The sequence below is a fragment of the Rhamphochromis sp. 'chilingali' genome (genome assembly GCF_963969265.1).
Source record: "Rhamphochromis sp. 'chilingali' genome assembly, chromosome: 11".
NCBI lineage: Eukaryota > Metazoa > Chordata > Actinopteri > Cichliformes > Cichlidae > Rhamphochromis > Rhamphochromis sp. 'chilingali'.
The window spans coordinates 37,566,162-37,580,282 of record NC_137938.1 but is presented as its reverse complement, the minus strand read 5'-3'; the positions used below and the strand labels follow the sequence as shown (position 1 = coordinate 37,580,282).

General features: G+C 42.7%; 2 protein-coding genes across 3 annotated transcripts; one reads left to right on the top strand and one right to left on the bottom strand.

The window, feature by feature from the left end:
• Window positions 1-2,561: 2,561 nt before the first annotated feature.
• s100v1 (S100 calcium binding protein V1) lies at window positions 2,562-11,244 on the top strand. Its single transcript, XM_080896372.1, has 3 exons — window positions 2,562-2,747; window positions 7,812-7,940; window positions 10,040-11,244. Exons 1-3 carry the CDS (start codon window positions 2,736-2,738, stop codon window positions 10,208-10,210), a joined length of 312 nt encoding a protein of 103 aa, XP_080752498.1. The 5' UTR covers window positions 2,562-2,735; the 3' UTR covers window positions 10,211-11,244.
• On the bottom strand, window positions 10,670-14,057 carry LOC308405669 (uncharacterized protein). 2 transcript variants are annotated; one of them, XM_080896370.1, is made up of 2 exons: window positions 12,302-14,057; window positions 10,670-11,408 (listed from the first exon to the last, which is right to left on the bottom strand). In XM_080896370.1, the coding sequence occupies exon 1, from the start codon at window positions 14,041-14,043 to the stop codon at window positions 13,057-13,059; it is 987 nt and encodes a 328-aa protein (XP_080752496.1). In that variant the 5' UTR covers window positions 14,044-14,057; the 3' UTR covers window positions 10,670-11,408; window positions 12,302-13,056. The 2 variants fall into 2 exon arrangements, with proteins under 2 accessions (XP_080752496.1, XP_080752497.1); XM_080896371.1 differs by having other exon boundaries at window positions 10,670-12,521; window positions 12,715-14,057.
• Window positions 14,058-14,121: the final 64 nt, after the last annotated feature.

The window sequence follows — 14,121 nt, the reverse complement described above, 5'->3', positions numbered from 1 at the left end:
TACCTGATAACAAAACTTTAGCTCCACTTATCGACTTTTTCCACAGAGAGACAAAAATACGGGCTAAATTCTGAAGTCCGAGTCTCGTCTCAGTGAGGCGGAGAATCCAGATGTGCTCCAGATAAACGGATCATAGAGAAAACAGACGGTAGCGGTTCGTGGACCCACATCCTGAAGCCTCGGGTTTGTGCTTTTGAGACCGCCACAAAAAGGCGGGACACAGGAGAACGTCCGAGATCTAAAGGGCTCATCCCAGTAGGGCAGGTGTGTCAAACATAAGGCCCGAGGGCCAGAATGGGCCTGGCAAAGACTCCTGTTGGGTTTGGAAAATGTGGAGCAGGCGATAAATTTTGGACTTACTTGTATTTTTTAAAAGTTTTACAACTTTCTTGTGTTTTTGTTTTTGCTGTAAAGCCACATTTTAAAATTCTGTGAATTAGAAAAACTTTTTTCTTATAATTTTATATAATTATCTATTTTGTTTATTAGTACAAGACAGTCTGAGCAAAGATTTACCTGAGCTTGTTCTGTAATTTTACATGTTTATTTCTTACAGTTTAAGGTGTCGTGATTTCTTTATCATGCAAACTGAACTGAGCCACACTGTTGGAGTATATTTATTTTTCTTATAATAAGAAATCTGAGGGTTTAGTTTAATTTCTTCAAACTGACAGAATTTCACCGATCCGGGTCAGTTAAGATCCAAATATTTGGCCCACTGTGTAAAATGAGTTCGACATCCCTGCAGTAGGACAAACGCTGAAAACCTCCAAGGTGAGATTGCCTGACATCAGCTGACACCACCAAGCAGCTCCTCGCCTTGTTGAGCTCAGTCACCTTACAGATGAATGATTATCTGCTGCTTGATCCTTCGAGCTCACCTGTCGACCCGACGGCCGTAGGTGATGGTAAGAATGTAGACTGACTGTCTTCTGGTTCCTCTGTTCTACCCAAAATGGTCCACGTTAGTCTCAACGCTGCACTGATCCTCTGATCCGTCCACGGTAAAGCACAGAACGTGAAAGTGTTTCAGTGACAGCGGAGAAACAAAACCTGAGAATAAAGAGCTAAAAGAGACCAAACGAACCACACAGACTTAAAATGACACAAAGGAACAACAGGAACCGACAGAAGTGAAAAGACCGTTTCTAATGAAAAGCTTTGATTGGTGTGAAAGTAAAAACACATACTGCCAAAGCATCAGATAACATGATTGTTGTGTGTTTGCGTGTAGCGTGAGGCGTGCTGAGCACACGGAGTAATAAGTCGCTCTGAAATCTACAGACTGAATGTTCTTTGTTTCATTGAAAGTTTTGCTCTGCAGGAGGAAGTAACTGCCAGCCTCACCTGTCGAGGCCTGACCACACTTACTGACTGCTTCCTGCTTGCTGCCACGATCATTACGCGTCTTCCTTTTTTGATTTATGGTTTCAGACAGCAGAGACTTTTTTTCTTCAGATCATCTTTTACAGCAGGACTGTGCTCGCTGTGTTCTTTCCAATAAATAAAGTTAATTATTGGTTTTATCCAAAAGTGATCAGAATAAAGTTTATTTATAAAGCACTTTTGCTAAAAGCATCTGGGAATCTGGGTCTTTTCCAGGATGTCAGTAGACGCCACGACCGCCAGCGTGTAAAACTGCACTCCACCTTATCTTTTGGAAGAAAGGTGTTCATCCACCCACTGTCAGAGACTTGGAGAATCGGTGTTAAGGCGGTCCATATGTGACATTAACAAACTTTGTTAGTTTTTCCTTTAATTTGTCACCTCTAACAGGATTCAGTCGAGTTCACGGACCACGTTTAAAACTGGAAATAAGACCCACCCTCCATGTTCTCTTATCTGTAGCTAAACAATCTGAAGATGTTCACCTGAGCACAGGTAACCGAAAGTATTTTGTCAAATAGTTTTGATCATTTAATGTGTCATCTTTGTAAAAACAGCTGAGAAATCTCATGAGTGGAATCTCACAAACACGTCACAGTGGAAACGCATAAAAGTTATGTTTGGCTGGTCCAATCAGCATCTTGTCTCACGTGTAGCATTCACAGTCATTTGGCCAATTTATGCACACAAACAACGTCGCTGACGTCACTGCAACTTCCACACTTTGCAAAACGTCCAGGGGCGGACCGGACGCTTTGGCGGGCTGGATCTGGACCCCGAGCCGCTTGTTTGTCTCTCCTGTCCCAACAGAAACACCGCCAGAGATCTGCTTTTACTCTAAACGTAAGAATGACTTATTCAGGCCCTCGGAGACACACCCGGCTGGTGTGGTCCAGTTCCCTGTGACGGACCTGTGACGCGTCTCCACTGATTAACAATTATAAGAATTTGAGAACAAACCTGAACAGGCTGTTCCAGAAAGCTCATCTTACGCTGCTGTTAGTTGTCAGTTTGGACTGGTCACGTCCCTCTGTGTGTGTGTGTGTGTGTGTGCGCGCGCGTGTGGGTGGGGCTGATAAGAGCTCAGCGCTGACAAACAAAGAGGTTACACAAAGTTTAGAGGGTCTGAAAGCAGCGGAGGCTCACACGTCCGTGTGTGTGTTCAGTGGGTGTGTATTCGCGCGTGTATCACTGTGTGTGTGGTGAGTGGGAGGACTTTGTGTGACTCTCAGCAGGAAACGTGTAAATCCTCCGGCACTCTCCGCTCGGTGCTCCTCGGTTTCGGTGGTTTTTTAGTTATTAGTTGTTCTTGTTGTTTTTTACTCGTTTTTTGGGACCGAACTTCTGAGATGGAGACTCAGGTAAGATAATCGAACTCCCCGGCTGGTCGATCAGAGCGATCGGCTGAGACGGGCTCGGCGGGCGGAGCGCAGGACTGCTGGGTGTGATCGGGCGCCCAGAGCTGCGCGATGAAGCTGCTGGAGAGAGAAATGATCAAGTTTATGAGGATGTGTGAGACAGAGATGAAGGAAACGGGTCGAATCAAACGGGAACACTGATTTACTTCCAGGTGCGAGAGGTGCAGATTCTCTCCTCTGTCCGGTGTTTGCGTCTCCGTAGAGTTTATTTCTCTGAAAGTAATACAGTAAAAGTAATATTTATGAGAATAGCCCAGGTTAGAACTATAATACCTTAAAGGCTAAGTAATGTTCCATCAGTGTGACTGATTATTTTCTATAAATAAGCTTAAAGGCGCTTTAATGAAAGCAGCGCAGTGAAACGTGAAATAATGAGGCCGGCGACCTGAAAATGAAAGCAGCTGCTGCATGCAGATAAAGGACAGCAGTTACTGGAAGCCGAAGCTCTGAAATTCTAGTCAAACTTTTCTTTCCTGGCTCAATTTGAATAAAATAAATGTGGGTTGATGGTATCAGCAAACCTTCCCCATTTGGTTTAGTTTTAAACAGACTGTACATAAAAGATGGCATTGGGCTTTTGGCTCTTCCTGTTGAGTACGTGATGTTTGCCTTTGGGGTTCTGGGGACAGACCTGACCATAGAGCGCTGAGTTATCAGCTAAATGTAGCGAGCTTGGTTCAGCAGCTGCTTTCATAAACTGTACAGGTGCAAAACATGAGCACAGGTACGTGCTGACTGGCTGCTGAAATTTCATTCATCAGAATGGAGCTCAGACTTCAGTCTGTTGTTACACCTAACCACACAGCAGCCATGTTGTTGGTCAGATAACCACATTAGAGATGCTCCAAAACACGGCCCACAGGTCCAGTGAAGCCGAACAGACGGCTGTGTGGACTCCTGTCAGCCAAAGAAGCCACGCCCCTAACTTAGAGCCTCAACAAGTCAATTCACCCAATAAATAAGTTCTTATTTCTTTTTATTCATCTGTGATGAAGGAGGAAATCAGCTACAGAGACTAAAACTGTTTTGTTTCAGCTCTAAAGTTTAACCTTGACTGACTCTTCTTTGGAGCCAGCAGAGCTTTGGTACTTTTGCTCTGACCTCTGGTGCTGCAGCCGGGCTTTGGCCTGGATTTGACTTTGCTCATCCACGCCCCGTCTGCAGTGGCGTTATGCCCTAAGAGTGGGGCTTTCCCACACTGCGTTGGCGTTATTCGTTTTCAAGCTGATATCATTTGTACAGTTAGTTTTATGTCTACTGTTTTTCTGCACACAGTATACAGCAGTTCCTGCAAAATAAAATGGATGTAAGGAAATCCATTACAAGCTGTAAATCCGCTTGAATAAAGCTGTAGTTGGTGCATTTGGCCTCTGGGAGGCAGTGTTGCATTCAGCTTCTACTTTGGACCAAACGCTGATGCAGATTTGAGCTCAGGTTAAACTGACTGAGAATGCAAAAATACAGGTGGAGCCGACAGCAGACCCTTTAAGTGCTCGTCTGCTTCAGCTACACCCACCATGCACAAGCAGCTCACATGAACTGGGTGAAGGAGGCTGGACAATCGCATGAAGTGGGTTTTCAGAGGATCTCTGGACTGAGCTGAAGCAGTTTGGACCCTCTGAGTAAAAACACATAAAAGCTGGTTGACACGTTCTGAGTCTCGGCTCGTGTTCAGTCATCTTTTCTCTTTAATTCGCCTGTTAAAGCAGGAGAAATAGTTTTTCTGGTTTGGGATCAGGCAGACTTCTGCAGCCGCCGCCCTCTTTCACAACAGCAGCTGAGCCCTCAGAGGGCCGCTCGGTCTGATCTCATTCAGCTGTTTAACACTTTCTGCTTCGGCCGAGGCAAAGCAAAGCCAAACAGCTCAAACCCAGCCCCGCACACTGCAGGAACCTCATTATGTTTCATTAGAATTTAAAGATTACTGCCCTTATTTTTGTGATCCTGCCCAATCTTAATCAGTTTCGAGCTCGGAGGAAACTTCTGATGTTAATATTTTTGTGTAGCGAACAAATAAAATCCAGGATGATTTGTCCCAGTGTGAAACTTAATATTGTTACTGAAGAGCGTAAATCAAAAGATTTGGTGCAGAAATCGAAGCTTGTGTCAGTTTATGGGTTTATTTTTGTCCACTAAAGAGTAACGACTGATCTCTCACTCAGGAGTAAATGATTAATGCTTCATAACAACTGCAATATGAACATTGGACATTTCAAATCAAATCGAGCACCTTATCAGTCCAGATTGTGATTGGCTGACAGATCCTCGTCCTGTTAGTGACGGGGTGAGGCGCATATGAGTAACAGCAGAGATCCAGTGTTGACACAATGAGTCTGTACAGAGAGGGTGGAATAAAACCCCGGTGCTTGTGAGGAAACACGCTGTGGCTGGGTCGTCCTGTTTCTTTAAACGTGTGCAGAGACCTCGCTGCCTCTGTTCTTTAGCACTGCTGGATTTATCACACGAAACATCATCCCGCTCAGATTGGAGACGCTGATCTGTGATGCTAGAAATTCTTCAGATTCCAGCTTTGTGTGTCATTTAGCTGCACCCTGTAGTTACCCAGGAAAAGAGATATCTTTCTAATCTCCTGCATGTTTTAGTCCATTTGACAGTACTAGTGTACTTGTAGCTGTAATTTACACACGTTCCTTAAATACATCAGATGCTGCAGTCACAGAGGGTGAGTATCAGGACAGATTCTGGCTGTTAAGCCTCAGTTTTAGGGTTAAAGTCAGAGTTTGGGTCAGTGTGGGGGTTGTGGGCGTAAGAAGTCAGTGGAGGTCATCACAAAGAGCCCTTCCCCGCACACTGAGTGGAGCAGGCACTGCTAACAGATGCAAACTTAAAACCTAAAGCAGGAAAACCCCTGAGTGCCCAGAAACATACCTGCCATGTTTGATGTGCGCTGGATAAAGGCTTGGTGAAACAGAATGTGTCATGGAGGGAACAGGAAACCAGTTTATTTAACAGACCAGCGACCCAAAGTCCCAATCAACACGTTTAAGGAAACGTCACAGTTATATATGCACAGACAACTGAGGGATGAGATCCAGGTGAAGAGGAAGGACAGGTGAAGGGCGTCAGAGTGGAGCGGTAGAGCAATTGTTCTTTATCTGTTTTATATCTGTAAGCTGTCGCTAACATCGGGGATGAAGCCCACCTGTAAAATTACAGCAGGATGAACTGTGTGTGGAAATGTTCGTATCTGCTGCTGACTTTCTTCTTTGGCTCTCGGAGGAGGCGGACGCACTTTTTCTCCTCTCCCTCATCTTCCCTGCTTATGTCCTTGTCTAGTCTCGTGTTTTTTGTATTCCTTTTCCCTGGAACACTCTCTCACAGTCTGTTTCTAAAACATAAAGAGGAATTATGGATTTGATCAACTGGTCCCTAAATGCAACTGACACCCCTTCCTCAACGAGAAGTTTGGGCTCGGGTGAGCCTGAGTGCTGAAGATATCGACCTATTCTGAACCATGGTAACGGGGTTCTGGCTGATCGGAGCTGGCTTGGCCCTGACTTATCGAAGAATTAAGAAAGTGGAACCAGCTGTTCAAACCCCCACAAGGCTGCCCGCTGGGATTGAAGCGATGGGAGAGGCGTGAGTTTCTCAAAATGGGCTCATTGAGTCAGCACGGATAAGATCTTGGAGAGGCTATGGCTGCTGTGAACACTCAGAATAAGATCTCTGACTGCAGACTGGATACATCTCGGAAGGGCTCGCTCGGAATAACATCTCTGGGCACAAATTGGATGACATCTCGGGGAGGCACACTGCCGTGAGTTCTCAGAATCGGCTCCTTGAGCACAAGAAATGACAACATCACAGAACGCAAGTATGGCGAAGCTCGCGGCTCTCCAACGGGAGATTGAGAGACCGGTGTTGGACTGTAGAACTGCTTTGAAATTCATATGAGCTGTTCGCACTAAAGTAAAAAATACCATCACTTCATGCGGATACCCCTTTGGCACCAGCTGCAAGGCCGGAGCCGAACAACAACTCCCTGATGACGACTGTGTTGAGTCTGTTCCTTCCCTTCCCATTCCATGCAAGGCCACCTGGGTTGGCTGGAAGACTGTTTACTTAGCCTGGCAGGACGAAGGACACTGTCTCAGCTGAACTCTGGACACGCACACACATACATATACTGATAAGCACTCACCGACGCATCACCCTCCCTACCCCGGATCCAACGCCACCTCCAACGCTTACCTCCCCTCTGATGTGGACATCGGGTCAGCTGGAGGCGCAGTCGAAGATTGTAGCGGTCCCAGATCAGATGTACACACTGGAACTCTTCCCCATGTTGCTGTCTGTGTTTATTGTGCTGTGGTGTGTTGATATCTGTGCATTCCTGTATTATCCTTCTGTGTTACACATTTCAATGTTTTTTCCTGCTACCTGGCCTGACCTGTCTCCCCAATGTGATGTTTCTGTATTATATGTACGGTCGGCAAGGTCTGTCATCTCGGTTGTGGGCAAAAGACCTGCAACTGACAAATAAAGGCTATCTCATCAATAAGTAAAGTTCAAATCATCAGGATCACAAACACTGGACCAACACAGAGCAGACAGACATGAGAGGCTTCTTTATTATTACAAAGATGGTTTCATGCAGTTTGGTTGTTGTTACATTCAATAAAGTGTAAAAGTGTTCATGTTTGACATGAGATGGTCAAACACACGTTTATCATCGGTATTCGTCTTCACTCAATTTTCTCTCAGGAACAGATTTCAAGATGTTGTCTTGATATCCTGACATTTTTCACGATGATTAAAATCAGCGATCAGCAGCTCTCACTGATTTTTACGTTTGGGAACAAAGTTTCCAGGAATATGAAACAATGTGACTCTGGTTCAGACGTAATCTTTGCCTTTTTATTAAGAAAGAAAGAACGGTTAATTAAAAATTGTTGGTCAAGAGCTTTTGTCAGTCTCTCACTGATTATTGATTCCTGATGATTAATAACAGTATTGCTAACAGCAGCTGTTTTGCTCCTGTTTCAGTACTCAGAGCTGGAGTTGGCCCTCAACACGTTGGTCACCGAGTTTCACAAAGCTGCAGACAACGGACCGACCATGAACACCACCCAGTTCCAGTCCATGATCTCCAGTCAGATGCCGGCAATTGCCAAGGTACTGATGACATCACAGCTCGTCTTCCAATCACAAATCATTTAACTCGGTCTCCAAACAAAGGCTGTTTAACCAAGTAAGCAGACTGCAGGAGAACATGCGTCTGTTCCTCGTTAATTAAGCGCGGGGGCTGGAATAATATGCGTCCTCGGTGACGTCTGACGTGTTCGGGAATGCTCACTGCAGATCAGAGACGTTATGACGGAGACAGTCCTCAGAAAGTCCTGAAGGGAAATCTGCACAGATGGTAGAAGTTGAAGTGTTTTTGTTGTGCTTTGGGTTTAAAACCTTATTTGGAACAAAGTCAGCAAAACTCAGATTTTTCTGTCACTTATTTATCCATCCCAGTCCACGCTGAGGGCTTCAACTGAGAAACAGACTTTGTTTTTATACTCCCAATCAAATCATTCCTAAAATAAAAAATCCTTCATGTCTACAACCGAACTAGATTTCACACTGATCCTCCAACATGCTTTTATTAGAAATGACCAGCGTTGGTCAAGTTACTTGTAAAAAGTAATCAGTTACTAATTACTTCCCCCCAAAAGTAATCCCATTACTTTACTGATTAGTTATTTTCAAAAGTAATTTCTTAGTTACTTTTTAAAAACACGATTTACAACCTGAATAGGTGATAAAGTGATAGATCTTTCAGCCCAATTCTACTTTTTCTACATAATCCATCATACAAAATGTAATCAGATGGAAAAGTCTCTTTTTAAAACTTGTTTTATTAGTTTTAATCTTTTAATTTTATGCATCAAGCAAACATTTAATTATCTGCAACATTCTCTGACTTGAATAAATTAGTTTAACATTTAAACCTATTTTCTGCACATTCCAGCTCATAAAATAAAATATTTTGTGTGTTTACACTCAGTCTTTCAAATAGATGCAAGTGAAACACAGCAGAAAATAAATAAAGTCAAAGACTCAGCGGTCCTGTTGCTCTATTTTCACCTGTAAAGCAGGAGTGGGGTAGGGTACCCTGGTGCAGGTGTGCCGCGGTCAGTGGAAGAATCCGCGAGTTTCTCTGTGAGTTTCCCATTACGTCGTAGCTACTCGGTGCTTGTTGGAAGTTTAGGGGTTTTTTCGCTGTAAAAAGAAGTTTTCTTCCCACGCACAGCGGACACTAATGTTTTTGTCACTTTTTATGGAATCAAACTCAAAGTAAGGTCAGTACTTCCACGCTTTAAACGCTGCACGCTCATACTCTCTCTGCACTCGATATGTGATCCATTGTTGATCTGCACACAGCTGTTGTCACGAACGTCGCACTCGCTTACGTCACTGTCGTGAGACATTCTCGCAAAAAAAAAAAAAAAAAAAAAAAAAAAAAAAAAAATCACGGTTTTAGTAACGCAGTGTTCCGACGGGAAAGTAACGGTAATCTAATTACAGTTTTTGCAATAGTAATCCCTTACTTTACTCGTTACTTGAAAAAAGCAATCGAATTACAGTAACGCATTACTGCCCATCTCTGGAAATGACAAAGCAACTGATTCCTTTAGCTTAAAGTTTGATGATATTTCTGAAAGTTGTCGTAAAGAATTCTGCTTTTTGTTGCATCACCTGGACACCAACTGTAAATGCAGTCATCTGCACAGCAGAGGGCGCCGCAGAGGTGATTTAATTATGGGCTTCTCTTCAGCGAACTGCCATCAGTCAGCAGAACGTCCCACGTTAGGTAACAATCAGACTAATCGAGTCTTTGTGCACTGACAGCTCAACGTTGTTTTTAAAGTCTTAAAACAAGCTTAAAACACACTTTGCATGAAAAGAAAGGAAAAAGTGATTAGAGTCAGTATTATGTTAAAAATATTGAATTAACATTACAGCTGGGATAGGCTCCAGCCCCCCCACAACCCTGAAAAGGATAATGGGAAGAGGATGGATGGATGCTTAAGCATACAAGAGAAGCAAAAAAAAAATATGAAATAAAACTCTTTCATGCTAACAGTAATGAAGCAGGTCACATCCTCCTCTCTGTTATTCTGGACCAGAGTTGGTGGAGTGCTTTGTGCCTGAGATCACGCTCCCCTGAGTTTCCACTAAGTGTTTCCAGCAGTGCTGACTGACTTGCTGTTTCCTGCCTGCAGACGGTGGAGAATGAAGAAGGCCTGGGTAAGGTCCTGGAGCAGATGGGTGTGCAGAGCGGCCAGAACATCTCCTTCGACAACTTCTGGAAGCTGATCAACAACCAGGCCCTTCAGCTGTTCGGCACCATGCACAAAGAGAAAGGCACCAAGTGCACCTGCCTGCTGCAGTGAGCTCTGAAGCCAAAACGCCACCACACCTGAGCCCAGAAACACCACACCTGCCGGGTTTCTCTGTGCAGACCACAGGGGGGCGCTGCAGGGTAACAGTGGGACATGAAGACACAAAAGAAGAAGAGTTTTATTGGTGATATTCAAACTTTGTTTGCATTAAAGACGAGTTATAACCTGCAGTCTGTTTCAAACCCACCGAATATACGGAGGACCAAAGGTGACTTGTTGAAAAACAAACAGGCCAAATGAATAAACACATTTGTAAATGACAACATGTGTTTAGAAATAAATATAATTTAAACTTTCATAAATGAAAACGATTTACAGAGCTAAGACGTTCTTGACCAAATACATCGCAAAATATATGTAACACTGAAAAGTAACAAATGAGTAATAATATGTCCACAAAATACTCAAATAGTAAATTTATTTATCAATAATAATACTAAAATAACACAACATGAAATAGGGAAAATGGATAAAAGGAGAATTATAGTCACTTCTTGTATGGAAGTTGAAGTCTGACTCATTCAAACTGATCTCAAATCATAAAATACTGAAATAATATTTTCAAGGTTCTCTAAAGTTAATACATGAATTTAAAATGATGAACACAGACCATGAAAAAGTATTTAAAAGGAATTAAATTGTGTATTTTTTCGTTTGTATTTCAAAGTGTTTTATATGAGTCGTTTTTATCAGCTGTATTACTTTATTTTCATGAAGTCAGCTTTGGTCCTCCGTAGGTGAAGTCGAGCAGAGGGAAAGGTCACCGACATGACTGCACTCTAACAAAAACATGGAACAAGGATGTTTTTAGCTAATCAATGTCTTTTTTAATGTAATCCTGGAGTTAACACAATCTTATAAATTACTTCTCATTTAGACTTCATCTCTTAGCTGAAACTGTGATGTTTTGTTTTTAACATCATTTATATTCACTCTGAATATTACTAACATGTTTTTATTGACTGTAAACTATCTGATCATCTCAATGTTAATAAACCTGTGACTGCTTTTAGTATAACATCCTACTGCGGTGTGCCGACTAAATTTTTATAAGAATAATTATTTGTGAGAAAATCAACGTTGGTGTGTATCGGCTCACTGAGTGGACAGGAAGGATGGGCCTACATCCTCAGTGGTGGAGGGGTTGGAGTTTGCTGAGCCCTCACACTTTTATAGGTGGACACGTCCTCTGTGGACACAGCGAGCCGAGGATGACTTATTGCAAAAAATTGGCTAAATGAACAAAAATGGTGAAAGATGCTTTTATTCATTTATATACATATTTATTTGTAGTCCACATGCATTGACCAATCACGTCTTTGGTTGCATGTAGTTACAGTCCTGTTCTTCTTTTTGTTCACATGTAAACAAAACTGTAAACACACTGATACCCACTGCTATGGCGGCCAAGTCACAAATAGGCTGTAAAAAAAGGATGGACGTTGGCGCATCTGAACGTGAAGCTTTGAATCTGCATTCTTTCTACAGGCCAGCAGGGGGCAGCTGGTCTGGTTGGAAGAAATCTGACTGTATAGAAGTGCAGTCTCTAATTTCAGGTCTTACTGAATGCAACAAACAAACAATCTGTACATTTCCACACAGTATATTAGAGTCTGTAAACAAGCCACAGTTACCAGGATGCACACTACATAGTCTTTATTCTTGTAGTGCAATGTGAAGGTTTGGCCAGCAGATGGCGCCATGCAATCAGTAACTAATTACTGATTACTTCCCCCCAAAAGTAATCCTGTTACTTTACTGATACTTATTTTCAAAAGTAATTAGTTTTTTAGTTACAACCTGAAGAGGTGATAAAGCGATAGATCTTTCAGCCCAATTCTACTTTTTCTGCATAATCCATCATACAAAATGTGATCAAATGGTTTTTAAAACTAGTTTTATTTATTTATTACTCATCTAACTTTATGCATCAAGCAAACATTAAATTATATACAACATTCTCTGACTGGAAGAAATTTGTTTAACATTTAAACCTATTTTCTGCACATAAAATAAAATATTTTTTTGTGTTTACACTCAGTCTTTCAAATAGACTCAGCGGTCCTGTTGATCTATTTTCACCTGTTTAGCAGGAGTGGGGCAGGCGGAGGTTTGCCCTGGTGCAGGTGAGTTGCAGCAGTCATGTCAGTTGAAGAATCCGCGAGTTTCTCTGAGTTTCCTATTACTGTAGCATTCCAGCCGGACTTTATTCAGACGATGCACTCAATGATCATTACGGATGGACCATGGTGGGGTATTCCAACCCATTTATTCACAAATTGCCATAGACACATCGTAAGAGCTGTAATCATAACATAAAACAAATAAACATTCACTTGATATAACCACGTTTCTGTTATGCTAATCAATTCACAGAAAAGGCACAGGAGGTGCTAGCATCAGCCTGCTAGATCGCTCATAAACTTATTAACAATCAAGTAATACATTTACAAATTGTCCGAAATGTAAACAACAAGTACAACACACAAACATACCTGTTCGCCTTCCAGCTAGATGCTAATTTTAAGATGGATGGAAAACGATAACCTTCTCATTAATCCTTTCTGCGTCAAGCAGTTGCGGTACGATCTTCCTTCCCGGAAGTTGCCCGTTCCGAATTTCAAAATAAGAGTCTAATCTATATTATAAGGTATAATTCGTTCAGGGATTTAACTGTTTGAAAAATATCAAATAAACAAATAATCTGGGTCATTTACACTCCCACCAAATCATTAGTGTTCAAAAACATAACTCCATAAACATAGGAAGAAAGAACACAATGATTTCATAATACAAATAATGACCAAACAACAGAAGCATAGTATGCAAGGAATGGACTAGTCACCTTCCAACAATAAGACTAGTTTTTGAACTGGCCGTTCGAGCACTGACCGCTTAGTAAGACGTTCAACATTTTTGCCAAGTTTCCTGTCACCTAGACAGAGCTTCACTCTCCTAACCAGTCCATCTCTGTCCATTGTAGTCTCTACGACTCTTCCCAACCTCCATTCATTTCTGGGCAAGTCTTCATCCTTCATTATGACTATATCCCCGATCTGCAGGTTTCTCTTTGGGGTGTGCCAGCGTTGTCTAAAGGCAATGTTGGCTAAGTACTCTTTTTGCCAACGGCTCCAGAACTGCTCGGCCAAATATTGTACGTGGCGCCATCTCTTTCTCGCATACATATCTTCCCTTATGAACTTGCCGGGGGGAGGAAGGGCCATGGTAGACTTCAGGGTAAGTAAGTGGTTTGGTGTCAGAGGCTCAAGACTGTTGGGATCATGTAGGTTTTCAATAGTGAGAGGACGACTATTAACTATCGTCATTGCTTCATAGAAGAATGCTCGGAGGGAAGCATCAGGTAGGTTTCCAGGTGAGAGTCCAAGGGTCGCGTTGAGAACACTCCTGACTGTTCTAATTTGACGCTCCCACACTCCACCAACATGACTTAATCCAGGAGCATTTAGGATGAAGTCACACTGCTTCTTAGAAAGGAAGTTCGTCAGTTTATCACCATCTAATTCCGTGAGGGCTTCCTGCAGTTCATTCTTGGCTCCTAGGAAGTTACTGCCTTGGTCAGATTTGATCTGGCGTACGGCTCCACGTATAGCAATGAAGCAGCGCAGTCCAATTATGAATGAGTCTGTAGATAGATCCTCCAGCATTTCAATATGGATGGCTCTGGAGGAGAAGCAGGTGAAAAGGAGACCATATCGTTTTCGCACACTACGTCCTTGCTTGCTATAGAAGGGTCCAAAGCAATCCATTCCACAGTAGGTAAAGGGTGGAGATGGATTTACTCGCTCTGGAGGGAGATCGGCCATTTTCTGTTCTTCTGTCCGTCTCCGAAGCTTCTGACAAACTACACATCGGCGAAGATAGGATGCAACCGTCCTGCCAAT